This window comes from Periplaneta americana, chromosome 4 (assembly GCF_040183065.1).
Source record: "Periplaneta americana isolate PAMFEO1 chromosome 4, P.americana_PAMFEO1_priV1, whole genome shotgun sequence".
NCBI classification, from domain to species: domain Eukaryota; kingdom Metazoa; phylum Arthropoda; class Insecta; order Blattodea; family Blattidae; genus Periplaneta; species Periplaneta americana.
This window is the reverse complement of record NC_091120.1, coordinates 55330126-55351928: the sequence shown is the minus strand read 5'-3', so window position 1 is coordinate 55351928 and position 21803 is coordinate 55330126. Positions and strand designations below refer to the sequence as shown.

At 36.2% G+C, this 21803-nt stretch overlaps 1 protein-coding gene across 1 annotated transcript in view; it reads left to right on the top strand.

Annotated features, from left to right (window-relative positions):
- Nucleotides 1-21803, top strand: part of LOC138697816 (ankyrin repeat and SAM domain-containing protein 1A) — a 598611-nt gene that overhangs the window by 562338 nt on the left and 14470 nt on the right. Inside the window, exon 17 of the mRNA XM_069823347.1 lies at nucleotides 1662-21803. This exon is cut by the window's right edge and continues 14470 nt beyond it. Within this exon, the coding sequence (XP_069679448.1) occupies nucleotides 1662-2090 (429 nt within the window). The 3' untranslated portion in view covers nucleotides 2091-21803. The remainder of the gene's footprint in view (nucleotides 1-1661) is intronic.

The following is a 21803-nucleotide window of genomic DNA, read 5'->3' as shown; positions in this document are numbered from 1 at the left end:
TTCTCTGATAACTACCTCATAATAATGAGGACCCAGAAATTAGCTTTTGGATTCATGTTTCGTTAGTTAAATTCCCATCACAAATTTGCTAAATAATTAATTCATAGTTAGCAGATATTAATCATTGTAATATGAAAGGCGTCAAAATGGACTAGAGCCATCCTTTGCTGCTTCAACCGCCATCGATCGTGAAGGTGGTTTTCTCCGACATTTTACTATAGGTTCTAAATACAGAATGTATCAAAATTGATAGCGCAAACTGAAACTATTGAAAGTTGACGATAATAGAAGCAAAGCCGTTTGCGAGATGGTTACGAATGTATGGTTACGAGCCCCTACTGACTCAGTGGTTTGTATATATCGTACGCTTTTCTCCTTGCGCAATAGAAGCGGTCTGAATTTTCCTTTTGCTGAGAGGTGGAATAATTCAAACCATACTGTACATACTTTACAGGACGGCTAACAGTATTTCTAACGAGGTGTACAATAACCTTTAATTTGTTTTTATTTATTACTAAGTAGGATCATGACACCTAGTGTACGAAGTGAAAAGTATACGAGTGTCCATATGTACAAACTACAAACAATGACGTCAGTCAGTGGCGTCTTGTAACCATACAATCACAACTATCTATCTCGCAAACGGGACGTTTGAGGACCCATGTTTACTGAGCCTTTTTTTTTTTTTTTGCTTCTGTTATCTTGTACTTTCAACCATTTCAGTTTGCGCTATAACTTCTGATACACCGTGTATAATGGGTATTACTAGGGCTCGAAATAAACGTTTTCCTAACGGGAACGCTATTATTTTAGTGAATACAGTGGTGTTTATGACGACAACGACGGAATTAATGACCAGTGAGGTGGCACTGAGTGTTACCATGCTATATATCTATATATAATATTGAAATATTTATATATACTGTACATAATAAGTGTTTTGCGCATGGGGAGGTCTTGGCCCAACCATTGTTCAGCGGATAATAGGTACATTGCTAGAAGTTACTGAGTTAAATCCCAAGCAGATGGTGTAATATTTGTGGTGGATAAAGCACCTTTGGAGCATGTTTTCATGCAAGTGCGCAATCCCATCAAAAGTATTCAGACACTATTAAATTTGGTGGATGGAACATCACTGTCTTGGGATATTTGACTTAGAGACGGCACCTTAGTTCCAGTGCTGGAGCAATCTGAATACTGTGGTCAATACAGTCTTTCTAGACAATTTTTTACTTCAAACTTCACAGTAAAAATTCTGTGAGAGACCAGTCTTTTATCTAGATGGCAATGACCTCTTTCCTGTAAACAAACTAAGATCTAATTGTATAGCTGTTAAATACCAGAATAATTAATCTGCAAAAAGTCTTGATCTTAATTTCAATCAATAAATAACTTTGGGATAAACTGAAAAGCCGATTGCAAGTCAGGGCGAATATTTCGATGTCATTGTCCGACCTCCCTCTGCTCTCTGGGAATAATTTAACGTAATACTCAGAGTTCGAAATGGAAAATGGACCGAAGCGGACAGGAATGCCGTTCCGAATCGTGACTTTCATTGTCAAGCTCTAATAAGAAATTAGGCCTATCTGTTACTTTACTGAAATCCAAAATTTTCTTTTGTCATTTTCTCTTAGTTCATTGACAACTGCTTTTCTTTGCAGGACCAGGCCACGGAAGTGATCCTTACCTTGGGACAAGCTTTCGAAGTGGCTTACCAAATGGCACTCCGAGATCAGTTCACTGGGGGACGCGGAGGCAACAACAATAACAACAATGGCGCGGGTCACATGCGATCTCAGTCGGCGACCCACATTCTGGCACCGCCAAACGTGCCTCTGCCTGGGACCAACTCTTCCGGCATCACGTCCTTGGCTCCTCAGAGCAACCATTCTCGGTCTCTGTCCGTCAACGAGATCAAGGTGAACGGTCAGAGTCAGGTCAAGGACATGCCTGCACCGCCGCAGAACAGCAAGGAAGGCGAGGCAGAGCCTGAGCACCCGAAGTCCAGCGTAGAGGCAGAGGATCCGGATGACTCTTCGACAGGCAACCAAACTTCTCAGGCTCCCATTGTAGTGACTGAGGAGCTGTGAAGGATGCAGACTCGCTCCTTCTGATTCTGGTCAGGATGTTATTTCCACTTTATGTTACGTAGTGTACCTAGATTTTATGAGTATGAGAGGTCTGTTGTGTGGAGGGTAGTACCTCGAAGGCAAACCATGCTCTGCAGACTCTCTTTCACAAAGAATAACTTTTCCTCATTTCCTCATCTTTCAGGAAAAACCTTTTATTTTCATTAAATGCAGTCACTGTTTCAGAGACTGTAAGTCATCTGCATCAGCACAATAAAGCAATTACCTTTCCTCAGCAATTTTTAAAATAGGTATTGTTTTTGAAGCACATTTTTGACCAAAAATATCTTACTTGTGGGATTTACATAGAATTGCGTGAACTTTACCTTTGATCTGCATTGTGTTCGGCGAATTTATTGACTCTTTCCGTCCGCATTTTAAACGACAGTCAGTTGACATGGCTGGAAGAGGAACACATTTCCATTTTACATTAAATTTTTGGCTCCCAGATTTTGATGACTGTATTACCTCCTCCTAGTATCCATGTAGATATTTACCATACACCTTGTTTTGGTAGAAATTCGAACGCTATGTGTTTCTGAGCCCACTCGAAAAATTTCCATCCTACATACGTCATTTATAACATGATCGTATATAAATTGCACTAAATTCTACTCATGTAAGTCATTGTAGTGCGAAGGAACAACGTACATTTGTTGCAGAAATCTAGATTCATTTTGATGAATGATGTAATGAGAGGTGCTTATGTTAATAAGTCAGTTACTTAGTACTACATTTTGAGTGAAATTCAGCGCGACTGTCTTGTATCCCAAAATACTATGCCCAGCTTTCCGAATTGACTGGCCCATTGAGTACGCTATCACATTGATTCTACCATTTATTTCTCACCGAATACTGTATTAAACAACGCTATTATTATTATTATTATTATTATTATTATTATTATTATTATTATTATTATTATCATCATCATCATCATCATCATCATCATCTTGTCAGTGATTGTGGTTATATCACACGGAATAGTAATAGTAGTGATGTTAATGATGATGATAATAATAATAATAATAATAATAATAATAATATAATAGTAATCATAAATATAGACTTAACATCTTATATCTGTCAACTTTTCTGGCTGCTTTATACTTTACCATACTAGAGAGTGAAGTAAGAGGAAAAAGAAACATTACAGATAAATAAATTGGTATTACACATATTGCCATATACTTTCTCTTATACAGAGTGATTCAGGAGAAATAGTCAATAATTTACAGGATAATAGTATAAAGTTTATATAAACATGTGTCCAGTTTTCGGGTGTGGAGATACAGCTGTTTAAATGTTGTGCATAACAACCTTACAAGGCAAGAAGGAAAGGCAAATGACTTAACAATTACATTTATTATTTACATGGTATCAGTACCTTTCAACAGTTCAATGCATCCTTCCGCTCTGTTCACAACAGCTGTTCTTCTGAGGTCATCTTGTCGTTCTTTTTGAGAGCAGTACTATTCATAATGCGAGCGACCAATAATGCGATCCTTGTGTTTGCTCGGATTTTGTACACTTCACTTTTCATCCAAACACAAAATCGGCAGGATCAAGGCCTGGGGATCTTGGTGGCCAATGCACGTGACCACCGCGGCTGATCCATTTTTCGGATAATGTGATGTTAAATGATGAGTTACCTGGAGGCTAAAATGTACAGGGGCTCCGTCATGCTGGACGAACATGCCCATCATTGTAGCCAAAGGAAATACCAACGGCTATTTCTCTACATCCCTTTATGACCAGTGCTACTCTCAGACGATCTTAGAAGAGCGACACGTACTATTACTTTGTACGTATTCATTTGCTTTCATATCATTTCTAGGGCTTGTTGTACGTAATATTCAAAGAGCTGTATTTCCACACTCATTACAAATTGGACACATGTTTATATGAACTCTTTTACTCAGGATAGTCCATACTACCGCCCTCTAAAATATTTACTGTTCCTCCTGAAACACACTGTATGTACAAGTGTAATTCGAGTGAGATTGAAGACTGACCATCTAGGAGGCTTTGAAATTATTCTTGTAAGAAATAAATAAACTTCAAACTATATGTTACGGAAATATAATGTTCTCGCCCACTGCCAGAGTAGATAAGTCAGTATATCTTGCCGCAAATGTTTATATTTATGCAGATGGCTGTGTATTAATTCTCCAGAAATTTAAATAGACGTTGCCATGCTGGGCTCGTGATTCCTCAGAAGTTTTTCCTGTAGTGGCTGATAAACGTCTGCGAGAGAGAGTTACTAACTAGTCTATTTAAGAAAACTTGACAACGCTGCGTAACTAACGGGTATGCATTTTATGATTTAGTATGTTTTGGGTCAGCCACGAATCTGCAAATTGGTATGAGTGAATATGTTTTGGCGACAACTATATACTTATCTACGGATGTCTTGATAATTGTTCATGAATGAGAAAGAATGCCAACTCCTGCAGTGGTAACGTTTCTTCTTGGGAAAGAGTCCATAAATTATCGAATTTCCAATGAATAATTTCCATATAATTCATTGCTCCCTTCATTATTAGCACAATCTTAAAAAATTAAGCCACCACTGGGCTCTCTTGATATAAAGAAACGATACATTTTTTGCTCAGTCTTACGGGTTTATTTTCCGACTTTACGTGCAATTTTTAATTAGTCCGTCAATTTTAATAACTCTGTTTATAACAATATTAATAATAAGTTTCTTTGTTTGGCTCAATGTCCGCAAATACCTTCTTGTGGAACGAAGATATAGAACGTAGATTTCTGTTTTTTTACGTGAAAAGTTTAATTAGGCATCTACAGTGCGATTATTTTGTCGTGACAATCGCCGACAATGTGCGTCTGGGTCAGGCGTGTCCATTAAGTTACGCCAAAGGGTGTTAGTCACTCGCTTGCATTCAGAGCGTTCGGATGTCACACGTGCGGTAGAGAGGTATGTTTCCAGTACAGTTAAGCTGTGTATTGCATTTCTTTACTGACCGCTCGCTCTTATCTCTACTCCTATTACTTCACCTCTTTCGCGTCGCCGAGCTGTCAGGACTAAATAATCGGTCTGTACGCCTCGTATTCCGGAAAAAAAAATATTCTTTACCATTTCCATAACTATACTCGAATTACTGCGTAGCAACCCGCAATATTTATTATTTGGAAAATAAATGAAGTTTTAATGTCGCCGTATTATGTATTACATTCAAGATTCTAGTGGATTGAGCAGCTGATGCTGCATTTATTTCCTTGCACTGATTACGAGATTCATTAAAGTTCAAGTTTTTTCTTTTATTATTTGTGATACGATGATTCTGATCCTCATCGAGCGGTAATTTGCGATTATTTGAAATCACACAACCTCTAACCACGTTCCACGCAATTATCTACGTATCTCGTGCAGTTTTTTTTTATGGAAAGAGAGAAATAAAAGTAAGTCAAACGCAAGACGCAAGACCTTTATGAATACTCACGTTTCTAGCCGTGGATACAAATCTTCTTACTTTATGTAACTTATGTTTGTTACTTTTATTGTGCTTATGCAGTGATTCTAAAATACAGCAGGCAAAGATTATTTCCAATCGATTTATTAAATGGAAGTGGAAATGAGGCTAATGAAGTTTCCAAGTATCTTGTATATATTTTTAAGTCATAGAAAACGAAAACGAAATATTGTTATTATATGAAAAAATCTTGTGTACAGTAGAACCCTGAATAACTGACTAGGAGTGGTATGAAAATTATGAAACTCGCTTACGCTCGTTTCATAAACATGCTCGCATCTTAATTACTAGTCTTACCAGTATAGGTTCGTTGCATTATATATTATTGCCCTGATGTAGTGTATGAACGTTTGCAAACGTGACAGTAAAATAAAATAATTTGAGTGCAGTGGACGACTTTTATGTCTTTCCTTGTGATTTATTTTCTGCTAGAGTCCACACCTGTGGAGTAACGGTTAGCGAGTCTGGCCGCGAAACCAGGTGGCTCGGGTTCGATTGAGGTTAATGTTGAGGTTTCTCCGGGGTTTTCCCTCAACCCAATATGAGCAAATGCTGGATAACTTTCGGTGCTGAACCCCGGACTCATTTCACCGGCATTATCACCTTCATCTCATTCAGACGCTGAATATTCTGAGATATTGATACAGCGTCATAAATTAACCTAGGCTACTAAAATAAAAAAAAAACATTTTATGCTAGATTAGCGTAAAATATTTTCTTCCCCGACAATAAATTAATTTGACTGAAAATTCTCTTTAGACGCACAGTCAATCTAACGGTTGAGTGTCTGCTTTCTGTGCTGGACATGCGGGTTCAAATTCAGGCCAGTTGAAGTGACATTTGTAATGAACAAAATCTATGTTTTAGGGAAGGTTGTCTCGGAATACTCCCGTTTCCCCTCTCGTAATTCATTGCCAAATCATTGTGCGACGACAGATTTACCCTTGTGCCAAGCCTACAAATAAAAAACCCACGATAAAGTGATTTTTTTTCTAAATTCGTTTCACTTTTAATAAAGTAATTTACTTTTTCAAGGTTAAACATTTTTTTAAATTTATTTAACGTACACTTTAAAGTACAAAGAAGCCTTAAATTGATGGTGAAATAATTATGGAATGAGGGTGACTTCCGAACTACCTAGCATTGAAGTGGGTGCGTACCACAAATATCACGGGATCGAGCGCTAGTTAGTTTTATATTATACAGAGTGGTTCAAAACTTATGTTACAGAAAAATATGGTAGATAGAGAGTGCTAAAACAAACATTTTTATTACTAAATATTTGTCCTATCTTGCATCGGTACGGCGCTATACTTGTTTAAGTGTTTTGACTGTTTGCCGTTATCTGTAGTTATTAGGTTCATTAAAAACTGAGTCATCAGAGTGAACATTTAAAAATGGAGTCTTACAGCCCGAGTGAACTAACCACCATGCATTTGGTGTATGGTGCTGCAAATCAACAGGGAAAAATAGCTGCAAGAATGCACGTAGAGCGGTTTTCTTAACGCAGACATCCCGCACAGAATGACTTGACCAACGGCTTCGTGAGATGGGCTCATTGCTTCCAAACATGTCCAAAACAGGCCGATCTCGTTCAGTGATACCTGATGTGGAGGGGGACATTCTTAATTTAGTGAGTGATGGACCTTTCATCAGCACACGTGCAATTGCACGTCATCTTGAGTTTAATCAGAGGTTGGTGTGGCGAATTGTTCACGAGAAACTGTTGTACAGGTTTCATCCGCAACGTGTGAAGTGTCTTAATCCGGATGATTATCCACGAAAACGCCAGTTTTTCGAGTGGTTTTTACATCAGAGTGTAGTGATACCTCAATTCGCAAGCTGTGAATTATTCACTGATGGATCAATTTCACGAGTGATTCTATTTTTAAAACACATTATGAGGACATTTGGCATCAGATAAACCCACGTGCCATTGCAGTCCGACCTCATAGGTGCGATTTAGTTTGAATATTTTTGTGACATCATTAATGACAGACTACTCGGTCCACATATCATGTCAAATCGCTTAACGGGAGCACATTACAGGGACTTTTTGAAAAACACCCTGCCCGTTTTCTTGGAAGAGCTACCGCTTGCACTTCGCGCCAGGACATGGTTTCAGCATGATGATGCTCTTACACACTTCAGACTTGTGACAAGACAACAGCTGACGGCAAAATTTGGTGACAGATTGGATGGGTTATCAAAGTCCCGTCCCACAGCCAATAAGATCTCAAGATCTTAATTCGCTTGACTTCTTTTTGTGGGGACATTTGAAGACCCTAGTGTACGACTCACTCGTAGATCATATCGGTGATCTTCCACGGATTGTTCACATCTATAACACCTGGAATATTTGAGCGGATGCGGCAGTCGATGCTTCGGCGATGCCAGTATTGTTTACAAGAAGGGGGTCGTCAGTTCGAAGCACTTCTGTAATGTACAAATTGTCAAACGTCATTGTCTCTTGTTTTTCAATGAAAGCCCAAGCATCAGAACGTCAAGCCACTAGCATTTGCAAGAATGATTGCCTACTACTCACAACATTGAAACAAGTGTAGCGCCGTACCTGTGCGAAATAGGACAAATATTTCTTAATAAAAATGTTTGTTTTAGTACCCTCTATCTACTATATTATTCTGTAACATAAGTTTTGAATCACTCTGTATATGGTACGATGTTTTATTTTGACTTCCAAATTCTCAGAAAGTTAAAAAGTGGTTCTGCTGTACCAGAAAAGTGAATTAAAGAACATTACAGCAATCTGGTTCCATACTTAAGTAGAACGTCATTCTTCAAATTTAGTATGAAGTTAATACATTTACGTCAAACACTTTGAGAATGAATTCCTCTTAATACAGTAATTTGTACTATAAGTCTGTTATTCATTGAAATAATGGATTTTAATGATATGATACAATTGAACCGATGTATCAAATCCACTTTAGTTCGTGCTAGGGCGTCGAGGCATGGTTTGTTGCTGGGGTTGCTACCCCCTTTCATTCCCTTTATAAGTATGTCATTGTTATGAGCTTATCCCAGATAATCCTGGCAGAGTCCAGGCTTCGAAAGGGGTTCCCACTGTGAAGATTTTCCACGATACAGAATGGACTTCGTGATCTCATGGCTTCCACAAATATGGCGACAGTGTTTTCAATGGGCGGGCGGCAGCTATATGATAATATTGAACAGGTTTCAATACAACCATTTGAAATACATTTGCACCATGTATATAATAAACAGCTTATGTTTGCTTTGTGGGGGAAGCTGGAATGGCATTCACATCAGTATTTAGGGAACAAATCAGTAAAGTTTGTATCATTTATAACAAATTTTACAGGTAACAAGAAATAATATACACGAATTTTTTTTTCTTCTGAGAAGTAACAGCTAGAATTAGCCAAGAAGAGGAATGATTTTTAAATTTTTTAATAGTACGAAAACTAATATGACCTTACGAACTTGCAGGTTGCGGAGATATTATAAGTTTGTAGCAATTTTCTGTATTTGCTAGAGGCATTTAAAGTAACTTTCCACACTATAATGTGTTCGAATGATTAGCGTGTAGTAGTCTCATAACTGATGATATATGATGACAACATTTTGCTGTGATTGTGTATATAGATACCAACATATACATATATATGAACGATATATAGTTGTGCCATTTTTAGGTTTTGTCTTGTTATTTCTTTCAACTCATTTCTTATTGCGGCTTCAGCGATAAACTTACAATTTTCATGTGTATGTATGTGTGTATGTATGTAGGCCCAAATGTCAACTGCAGTGCAGTTATATGTTATTTTAGCACACAGTTTTTATCCGTCACTATGTATTATTCATACCATAGCCTTACACAAATATCAGAGACTTATAAATAGAAATTTGCAATGAAATGTTCTAGCAATGTTTTTTCTCCCCCATTGAACCATTTGATAAAATCTACCGCTAAATTACAGAACACTGTAAAACATATTAAGACATTCTTCTTTAAGAATATCAGAACTTAATTGCTTAATAAATATTATTTTAGTCGCTTATACATACTTGTGACAAACATTTAGGGGTCGATATTCATAATTTCTATTTATTACTTTTGTTTCAGCTAACTTAGAGACACTTATATTTATCATAAAATATCTGAAAATCCAAAATATTTACAAAAAATCTTACATTAAAATGTTATAGTACTCAAAAAGCCCTTTAAGTATTCTTATGAACCTTAAATATAACCCATGTATATATCTGTTAGCCCCTTTTACTTCTTATAATTATTTAATTATGCCTAATAGGACACACAACATTGTAGCCTAAAGGTTACAAAAAAAAAAGGACTTGAAATGGCATATATACAAGTAAGAATATGCTGATAAGCGTTTTCATTCATAGTTCTTTACTTTTGATAACAAGGATGCATTTATGTCATTAATTTTAATTGTTTGCAAGTTTAATTGTGATGTGATATTTATGGCTTTAAAAAGAATAGAAGATTTTATTGCCATCAGTAGACAAAGAAGGTTCTATTATTCTAGTTCGCAACCTAAACTTTCCCTTAAATACATTTCAGTCATTTGAATAATTAACTCGTCTTTAGAGATTACTTGGACTATACAAAGTGCAGTAGGCGAACGCGATGATTTTAAAATTAAAGTACCTGTGGAATTTTGTAATTAAGTATATTTATTATTATACATTTGAAGGAAGTTAAGTGCCATCTTGTTAAAAAAAATGTATTAGTTTCTCATCACCATGCCTTTCGATAATAATGTCGCTAAGAAATCACTACAGCCTGTTACGAACAGGGAGGTCAGGTGAATGTGTAGGCCACTTTATACCGCGCATAACTTCAAAGCAAAACCAATATAGTGTTCGCGGAATGATGAGTGACATTTAATTGATGTCACTTTTAAGGTTATGGTAAACAAAGTGACACTTAACATTCTTTAATTGTATAATCAATTTAAGAGTAAATTTCCACAGAATATCATTTATTTTAAAACCGTCAGCTTTCTCTGTCATACCACGTGCTGAAAGACATTGAAGGCTTATGATGTTTAGAGTTATACGTCATGTTAAAAATAATGTTATTGCCATAAAATATAAATACAGAATAAGTGGCGAGTTAAAACCCGAAGAGTCCACGGAACAATGCAGGAGGAAATAATCGGGTCTGATATGAGTTAATCATATCGAACAGTTAGTATGGACTACATGTAAATTCTATCAGTTGTAATTGGGAGGTTTCTTTTATTCCAACAACCTTTAAAATTGTGCTTATTATTTATGTGAAAATTATGAATATACAAAAAAAAATAACAATAATCCGTTGGAAAGCAGATAATATATCCGATAATCGTGTAGCAAATTTTCGCGTTGGAATTCCAGTTCCCCTGATAACAAACCATCCTCTGGTTTAACAGTGCCCCCAAGTAAGGAAGGGGCAACATACATTCATTATAACTGGAAAAATAAATTTCAGAGAAGTTGATAGTAAAATTATTGCTTTGAACATTCGATATTCTTCTCTTGAGTTCTGTAAGATTACCGCTATTTTAAACTTCAACAAATAAATTTAATATCGAATGTTTGTTGTATGTAGTAGTTCTTAACCTCTTCATATGCTCGCACATCTTGAATATTCAGAACTTGCCTTCGCACCATCGAGAATGTTGTATTTACAGAGTGATTACCTCGGTAGAGGCCCCAAAGGTTTCGCAATAAAGTCATCATGTGGGCCTAATTTTAGTTTGTGAATTAAATTTATGTCTTACACAGATCTCGAACCTTTAGGAAAGATCTCTCTTGCCTTCTACTGATTTGGACTTTTATTGTAACAGTAACTTCTACCATGCTGAAAATCCGGCGATTTTAGATGTATGCTAACTTGATTTACGGCTGAAGCATAGTTTCATTTCAGCAAGTACCTGAACTCTCAAAATATGCATGTGTGGGCAGAAGGAAATCGGCATTAGGGCATGCAGAGGATTGCACCGGGAGAAAATCGCCGTGTGGTGTGTTTTAAATTATAGAATAACTATCGATGCAATTATTTTCAACTAATTCAATGTCATTTCCAACAAAATATTCCACCGTGTCACGTTTAAAATTACAACATATTAAATATTGAAAGCTTATTTCGGAAACCGAATAAGATCAAGAATACTTTGACCGTCAAGGAAATGTGTAGTAAGCACAGCAAGAAGTTTAGCAAAATTTCAGGCCTCGAAGAACTTATACTCTGCGGTCATAGTAGTTAGTGAGGATGTTAAAAAGAAAGAGACATTTTGAAATTTGAAACGCCGATTTGCAAAGTGTTTGGATATCGGAAGGAACTACTTTCGGCATGATATGTGAGAGAGATCTGTTCTACACGTTTCAAGGTATGTGTGTATAAATTTTCATTCTAAACTACTTAATTTTTTTTTTACTATTTAAGGCTGTTCCATTTTTATCTGTTACCTTAAGACCTCAATTGCCAGTTTCTACTTTTTTTTTTTTTCACAGGTCTTCTTATAGATCTCGTTCAGTCATTAATGTGATAACGCATTCTCGCCATGCCATTTGAGGACGCCCTCTGGTTCTTCTACCGAATGAACGCAATTTCATATTTTGTTGTGACTACCTGTCTTCAGATACATCTATAACATGTCCATACCATTTAAACATTCGTCTGAAGGATTATGTTATTCCTATCATGCTGCTATCGGCAAGCACACATGCTTCTTCGAAGACCATCCATATCTACTGCCTTGAGGCGTTCTTTCTATCTCTTAGTGAATGTCCATTCTTCATCCAAATATGTCAGTATACTATAATACAGCACGTCGAAGGATAATTGTTTTTGCATCTCTCTGGATATGCTTTTTCTTTTGTCTAAAGAACCGTCCGAACTTTAATTTATTATTGGGATACGTATGGATCAAGTTTTTACGAGACTGGGTTGCGGCCCTCACCTCAACCCCCAACCTGGAGGATCAGTAGAATCTCCTGTCTGGATTACCATATCTTATCCAAGTGTACTCCGTTACAGCGCTGAGCGCTCCTTTTCCACTTAGTTATATCTGCACACATGCATTTCTCACCGGTCAAGCGGCAGACTTATCTTCGAGGACTTTGAAAGGAGGATTTACTGGCAGAGCTGATCAGCGTATCTTGCCACTGTTTCATTCGACAGAAAACAACGGGCATGTGCTGGTACGTAAATCGCTGGTATATTCGGAACATCAATCCACCAGTACACCTTGCTGGTGTTCTAAACTTAAAGTTATAGCCTAATGGTTTTATTCCGCAAAAGTTTGGGACCTTTGGCGAGCGAATCACTCACTTAATGGGACTCGTACACTAGCAAGCATGCATTTTTCTTAATTAATTATATCTGTGGAACTATTTTACAGAGATTAAGGAAATTTTACACACTAATTAGCATAGCATATAGCGTGTAAACTACAGTGCGCCAGGGAAGTCTCTCCGCACTGGAGACAGCGAGTGTATGCGCTAGCAACTGGAGTTATGTTGGTAGTAGCTGGAAATTACGTTAGAAACAAAACGTAAACTGTGTACTCGCCAATTCATAACAGATGCTGGAAGCGTTTTCCTCGTTCTTGAAGGCACAGCTCGACTCTTTTACACTTATTTGCAAAAACTTTCACTAATGTTTCTTGCGTAATCGACTGCACATAATGAATTATATTTGTATTAAGTTCATTCATTGTTTTAGGATTAGTACCATATACCGCAGATTTTGCCGCACCCCAAAGGGTAATCTTTTCGTAGTCACTTTCTTTCAATTCATGAACCACTGTAATTTTATAGGGATACAATTGAAGTTCGCTTCTTACAGCCTTATGTGCTGTCCACTTAGAGATTCCGGCCTTTTGTGCTAATTTGCGCAACATTATATCCGAGATTTCATCAAGTTTTTCTGTCGTTAAAATTATAGGCCTCCCATTTATTTATTTTTTTTTAAATACTAAGCGAAAAACATATGCAAATTTTGTTTCCGGGCTTCTGCAACGTCGTCTCAGTTGCTAACGTTTCGACCATCCTATTGTGGTCGTCCTCAGAGCTGTCGCATGCGGCAGAAGCCCGGAAACTCACAACCCATATGCAAATTTTATTCCCTTTTATTCACAGTTGCTCTTAAGCCATATTAATTTATATAATTACTAAAAGAAAGCTCATGGAATATTCTATTAGTGTGCCAAATTTTTATGATTTGTGCAGAATATTTCCATAACTATTGTTCATTAAGAAAAATGCATGCTCATAGTTAAGACTAGGTGTACGAGCCCCTTTATGCATTTTTGTGTGATTTGCTACATTCCGTGAATTAAAAGAAAATTTCTTAATTAGACCCTATATCAATGTAAAAATAATAAATTACATACTGCATTAGGGGTTAAAAAGATGTACAACTAATAATAAGAAAGTAGCACGGAAGAAACAAAGCTATTCCATTATAAATCCCGAAAGGCCCTTAGCTGGCGGGATGTTAAAGTTCCCATTTCACGAAACAATTAGCACCTAGTAGCAGTAGGGATATCAGTTCTATGTGCTGGCCATCTTTGTCCCCAAGAAAACTCACTGCTACTCATTTATTTTAGAGACTGAGTGAAGTACTAAGGTCATACTGCGGTCGGAAGGATTAGTAGATCAATGCAAAAACCATGACTACATTAGGAACCGAACCCGCGATCTTCTTGTCTTGTAGCGCAACGTCTTATCCGCGATGCTAATGCGCGCTCCAGTGATGGGTTTTAAGACTAATATAAAAAGCAGTTTTACAAGAATATTGCACCTATACTTTGTTCCATAATGTCTGACAGGAGACGTAAACAGTGCCGGCAAAGAGAGAGAGAGAGAAGTGTAATTCCTATTGTACCCATGGCAGGGGTCTTATTCCACTCTTATCTTGAAATTGGGCGGTATAAAGCGTTCTACCTCCTCCCACCTTCAAGACAGGTGTGGAATATGAATATGACCTCTGTCATTAGTTGAAGCAATTATACTTCTCTTTTTCTGTGCTCGCACTATTTACTCGTACATCGCCTGTCAGACATTATGGAATGAAGTATAGATACAACAACTTCAAAACTTCGGCTTTCGCACCCCAGGTTAAGAACTACAACTCAAAAGGATTAAGATGAACAAAAGGAGTAATGTGTATTGATGTACGATTGAGGATTCCCTGGATTAATCTTGCCATATACTGTATAAGCTGTTTTAAGACTGACGTGAATAAGTTTACAATGACTTTCCTGCACTGTAGTCTGTTAGACAACTGCGTTTGCGATGCAATTCATATATTATTTGCTGCGGTAGAGTTTTTGTTTAGATATGGATTGCTGGAAGGATAGACAGAGCAAGAGAGAATGGGGAAATGGCCAGTATGTAATTTCAGAACGAGGTATATATATTTTTATTTTCTTTCTGTTTTTGTTGGACTCATCGAGCGTAATGTTAACATTTTAAAGGCAGATTTGTTTGCATTTTACATGCTCTCAAGCTTGTGTAAATATAATAGTTGTAAACTAATATTTCTAATGGAGAAAAATACTTTTTTTAATTCTGTGGAATTGTTTTCTTTTCATTATTTTTTTAATTACGTAAAGTGTTTTCTAACATATTTCGTACAAACAGTGTCATGTTTTTTAATATAAAAGAAAACTGTTATCTGGCATTGCGAAAGCCATGTAGGCTGCATTTTTTTAAGCGTATGTCCTGGAATTTAAGTTCACATTGTAGTTGCGTCCATGGAAGTTGAGATTTATTGAATAACTATGTCCCTCGAAACCGGAGGAGTGATTGATTGAAATATAAACTGTAAAAATAACCTGAAATAATAATAAAATACTAGCTGGGTTTTGAGGTAACATAACGTCTCTCTATTGTAATTTCTGTCATTCTAAAAATCCTCCACTGAGGACCGTCCACTGTTCAGTGTCTAGCAACAGATTCATTACAGCGTTCTAACCTGTTGTCTCCACTGTCATCTTATTTCTTTTATATCTAGCTTTACCCACCAAGAATCTCTGCGTTCCCAAGTGGTTTTCAGCAGAGTAACTTAACTGTTTCAGTCCAGACACTTGGCCGCAGAGAGGTCTGAAAAGTATGGGGTTGGTTGGGTGAGAGAATCAGTTGGCCGATAATTTTGCCGACAGTCCTCCCATTCAGGACCAGTAAGTGTCACAAATCCGTTCATACGAGATTTTCGTCTTTACTTCCCTTGCAAAAGGAAATGTGTTAAACCTTTTTTTATTGTCCTCGTTTGTGTTTGAATATATGAACTATTGATTTAGTAACAGGCAAAGTATTGAAAATAGTTGTTTGAAATCTCGATGTTAATATCAAACATCAGAATTATTATCAACTTATTTATAAATTATAAAGTTACAAGAATAAATAGTCTTATATTGATGCATAAAAGAAAAATATGTCCAAATCTCTCAAATCATATTTGAAGGGTTCGGAGTCATAATGGGCCAAGAGCCATTTATTAAAAACGGAGAAAGCAAGGGTTAAAGTTAAGTGGATGCCATAGTTTAATGCAGATTGACATATCATTTAGTTTTAATGTGTACACTTTATATTACTTGCTATATGTTTCTCTTGAATTATGGTAATAACTTCATTTTAACCCTTGTTGTCTACGGTTTTAGTAAATGGCGCTTGGCCCACTATGATTCTGAACCCTTCATTTGATACGTAATATTTACTTTAAAAGTATTAACATCATTGTTATATAGATAGGATTTTCTGACCGATGCATCAAATGAACGAACCTAGTGTATGCTATGAATAATACGTTACAAGAACTGCGTAAAATAAGTGAGATTCCGTGATAATTCACATATTTACTTAAACTTGGCATATTTATACACATATTTCAGAATATTAGGTTACGTAAAATAACAAATGCACATACTTAAGTCCACCTCTGTTGAGTAACGGTTAGCATGCCTGACCGTGTAACGAGGGGGCTCGGGTTCAAATTCTGGTTGGGACAAGTTATCTAGTTGAGGTTTTTTGCGGGATTTTCCCTCAACCCATTAAGAGCAAATGCTGGGTAACTTTCGGCATTGGACTTTAACTCATTTCGCTGGTATTACCACCGCCATATCATTCAGACGCTAAATAAACTAACCATTCAAAATATAAACAGTGCAGTGTAAATTCTGTGAAAAAAGTGTGAACTCTATCACTTCTCAGAGTGCAGAAATAGAATAGGATCGCTAACTGACCTCATCAAAGACAAAATATAAACAGTGCAGTAAACCAAACTTTAATGCTCCTTCGAGCGCACTTTTCTCTTATTATTATTATTAAATAAACTAACCATAGCAATTGATAAAGCATCGTAAAATAAGTTACTAAACAAACACATACTTAAACATTAATACGCACCTTTTGAAATTACATTTTTTTTGTTACTGTAATTAAATTTGAAAGGAGTGTGAATTTGTAGAACTGAAATAAAATTAGAAAGGCAATGTGTTCAGTCAGAAATTCACTTTCACATACGTTTTATCAGTTTTATGTTAATTTCTCAGCATAGAGTTACGATATACACCCTAAGTTGGTGATTGTTGGCTGAGGGATAAGTTTTTAATAAAATGAAAAGATATTTAAAATATATCTACATTCAAAATCTGATTAAATTGCCCTCATACGGGGACTGTATGGAGTTTGTATAAACTTTTTTCCTATTGGACCAATTTTAATGAGATTATCAGGGTATGTTTAGAGTATATTGAGAACTAATAGTATCAATTTTCGAATTTCTATGAAGAAAAGTTTCAATTTTTGTAATTTTGGTGGTTACTTCTGAGCCTCAATTTTTTAAGAAAATATTGACTAAAATTGTATGTTCCTGGGATATGTTGCAAAGTATTGTCATATAAACAATTCCAATGTAGTAGTTTTTTATATCCCAAGTTGCATTGTATTTAATTCTGAATTTTAACATTTTTAAATTCATTTAAATTTCAAAGTTAGAATCTTATAAATCTGATATTATTTACTTTTTTTTTAAATTGATATTAGGAATCATTAGCACAAGACAAATGGACTGTAAAATGTTGTGGAATATTGGGTAATATTTACTGTAAAAATTAGGAGCCAAACTTCTTTAAAAAAAATTGTAGGGAATTTCATTTATTTAATAATAACATATAAAACATAAAAAGTTATATGAAAGTGCCCCAAAAGAGCTAAGGCCGTGTTCAGGGACTATTCCGTTTTGATAAAATATCACTGATTTTAAAGTTTCTACTATAGGCCTGTCTGTACATGAAAGTTGCAGGCATTTTAAAGATCTCATTTTTACCAAATTTTCAACTCGAATTCGGTTGAATGCTTTATATCGACACAGGACATATTATTTATTACTAAATCTAAAATAAAAAGGTTCTCAAAAATCAGACTGTCCCTTATTTTTTATGTTACATTTCAAATGTTTTGGGAGGGGTGTTTTATGTTTAAATAAATTTTTAATAGGCCTACGGGGATATTTTGCTGACATTTTATACTTTATATTATCATATAAGCGACTCACATAGCCCCTATTACGTACTCTACAGCTCTCACTTCGTGGTGCAACCTCCTTTTACAGAAGTCTGGGACTCGAGTCACAGCGAGATAACTCTTCTATCAGAAGTGGAGGAACTGTTATTTCAAAACCTGTTCACAGGCTTTAAGGTGGCAGCCCCACCACTGCGCTTAAACAGCGTCAGGCCAGAAACTTGTCTTATGGGTAACTAATTTTAAGTTCAGCCCAGAGGAAAACGAAGACTTGACAGACCTCTGAAACGACTGACAGACCAAATCTATTTACAGACAAAAACAGACCACTACGTCTATACCCGTACAAGTACCTTTTAATAATAATTTCTTCTCATATTTCGCCTTCCTTAAATATATCATTCCACGCTGTCCATTTCGCGCCGTTGTCTAATTCATTATGTCATTCTTGTCTCATTCTTAAATCCATCCTTACCTAACCTAAAAGTTACATACCAAGAATAAATACGTTTCACGCACTTTGTATTCAATTTCTTGTGTAAATGATTTAGGGACTATTAATTTTACACGTAGGCTATAGATTAGTTAATATAATATTTTATATTTACCTTTGCAGTCACATAAAACCTCTGGTAATTGAACTCGTGTCTCCGGCATGAAAAGCCCGCATTTCAGCCATTTGGCTAGCGATACGTAATTTTGGTTTCTTTGCACCCTTTACTAGTAAAAGAGGGTCGTAAAAGTTACATCGAACAAAATGTAACAGAGTGACGCATTGGATTTGTATGACATTTAATTAACTCTGTGTATTCCAGTGCTTTGAAGTCACGTTATTGCCAAATGTTTGTTTAAAACTTCCGACTCACTCGTGTATTCTGATAAATTGCTTTGGATTAAGGTAAATGTGACGACTGTCAAACCAATAGAGACAGTTCATAATAAGGATATTTGAACTGAATTTTCCATGCCTCATTTATACTAGTTGTTTATAAATCCCTTGGATTAATTAAAAATGCCGCTGCTTGTATCTCTATTATCATTTATTTTATTAGAATGATTGACAAAGAAATTACGTAATTTTAATATTTTTAATCGTTGTCATTTGAATTACTTCGTAAGTCACGACGTCGGTTCCAACTCGTAGAATTCCTATAGTTACTATACTTGTATCATGAAAGCCGTCCTACGTGGTGTAGCGTTTACGTAACTTTATGTTTCCTAATAAAAACTAGCAGATGCTAGGAGTTTTCAGAAGGAATCATTTCCCTCACAAAACTATTAGTCCATTCGGTATCTCGTGGAACTTACTTGCGTTTGAGGGGAAGAATAAAGAGGACTGGGAAGCTTTCCTCCCTCGCTAAGCTTTCACTTGTAGCTAGCTAGCTCACTTACCTCTTAGCATGAGATTCTCACTATGTGCTGCGACTCACGTATGCATTTGGTTTCACGAAATAACAAATGGCCTAACTTTTTACTACCATAGGAGCCAATGTTTTTAAATATTGGGATTGGAGGGGCAGGATTCTGCGCAAAAGTCCGAGAAAACTTTAATTGTTGTTTCTAAAAAATTTCCTTATATGTTTTACAGAAAATAACATTGTCTGATTTTTCACATAATACTTGATAGGTCCAGATCTGTCTTCGGATAGTTGACAAAAACAATAACCAATGGAAATTGCTTAGCCGAAAGTGGTTGAAAACTACGACACTACTTTTTCCCTTTCACTGCTTTGTTCACCCTTCGTTGATCTTTGCAGTGATGATAAGAAGGATGTTCAACAAGCCAATAACGTTAATGATGAAAAGAAGTCTGTTTACAATCCATGTATTCCTCACTTCAGTGAGAGATTCAAAATGAATATTAATACATGGGAAGTGAAAGGACTTCTTTTTGGCGCTACGGGAACTTGATTTAAGTTAACCAAAACCATTCTCCTTTCTCTTAAATTTTCTTACGAGGACATTAACAAAATTTGTTTAATGATATTGAGAGATTCATTATCCATTTTACACAATCACTTGTATAACACTACGTAATTTTTTTTTTACTTCATTTTATTACTCTTCATTGTACTTTCATGCCATGTTTCTGTGAAATCAAATTGTACTTTATTTTTAAATTTATCATTGTTCCGTATTCTCTCCGCAAATCATATTGTATTTTATTTTTAATTTAACCTTTGCTTTGCATTCTGGAACCTAGCGGTCAGCCGTAGATGTCGGCCAGATGTCCCAAATTGTGGAATTAGTAGAATAGAGCCCGTATTTCCATGCACTGTCAAATCTTAAAACATGCATGCATTTATGCACTATCATATGGCAAAACATGCAAGATGAAGCGAAAAATCTGTAAAAAATATGCACTATCGAAATTGATTCCTACATTGTTACATTTATATTTTATTTTGAAACAATGTACTGCAACTACTTTCTAAAATTTTTCTTTACTTAAGCGCATATGTTTGTCTCAATCACTTTCTTGAACATAGAAAATGATCTTTCTACATCACAAGAAGTGACAGGTGCATACTTAAGTGAAGAAATTTGGGACAAAAGTGACCGCATGACCATGACCCCATCGAGAATCGAACCCGCTACATTCTGACTTTGGAGCTTTACGCCTTAACCGCAATGCTATCGCGCCCCCCCCCCAAAATACACAAGTGCTTACGTCTTTATTACAATACGATTATTTAGTCCTGAAAGTCGCCGACAATGTGCGCCTGGGCCAGGCGAGTCCATTAAGTTACGCCAAGGGGTGTTCAGGTTAGTCAGTCGCGTGCATTCAGAGCGATCGGATATCTCGCATGAGGTAGAGTGTTGTGTTTCCAGTACAGTTAAGTTATACTGCATTTCTTTACTGGCGGCTCGCTCTTATCTCTACTCCGGAACTCTCCTCACTACTCCTATTTACTTCTCCTCTTTCGCGTCGCTGGGCTGTTAGGACTAAATCGGTTTGTACAACAATCACAATAAACCACATCACCGTCCATTTTTAGAAATTCCTTTCCCTCAATCTATTTTGACACTTGGTCTCTTCTTGCTTCTTTCTTTCTTTCTTTCTTTCTTTCTTTCTTTCTTTCTTTCTTTCTTTCTTTCTTTCTTTCTTTCTTTCGATGTTTTAACGTCCGCCTTGTAACGAGCAAGAGCTGGGGGGTTGGAAATTCCAATATGACAAAGGAAAGAATTAGTGGAAAGTCCAAAAACTAGATTGTCAGATAGGATGCAATGTAATCATTATTACCAGTAGCTTTCTTTTATTTTTTTTTCTCAATAGACAAATAACGTGGAAATGCCAGATTCTACGAAGTAAAATCCATGAAAGGCACTATTAGGCCTATGCAAGTTAATATGTATGCACTAAAACCAGAACCCTTGGGCTATATGAACCCTAGTGTTGTGAGTGGAATACCGAGATATGCCTTGTGCACCATAGTGTTATTATGTTACTGTATTTCTTGAGAAAGTTGGTGAAAAAATGTGTATAAAAATAACCCATACCTATTAATTTGTCAGAAGTAGAAAAATAAATATCCGGAATTTTAAAAACAGTTTTTTACTTGTATTTTAGAAGGAAGAATTCCCGAAAGTTCTTGAATGGAAAATCGAGATTTCAGGTTATTAAAGACGCTACTACGAATGTCTCATTTCCACCATT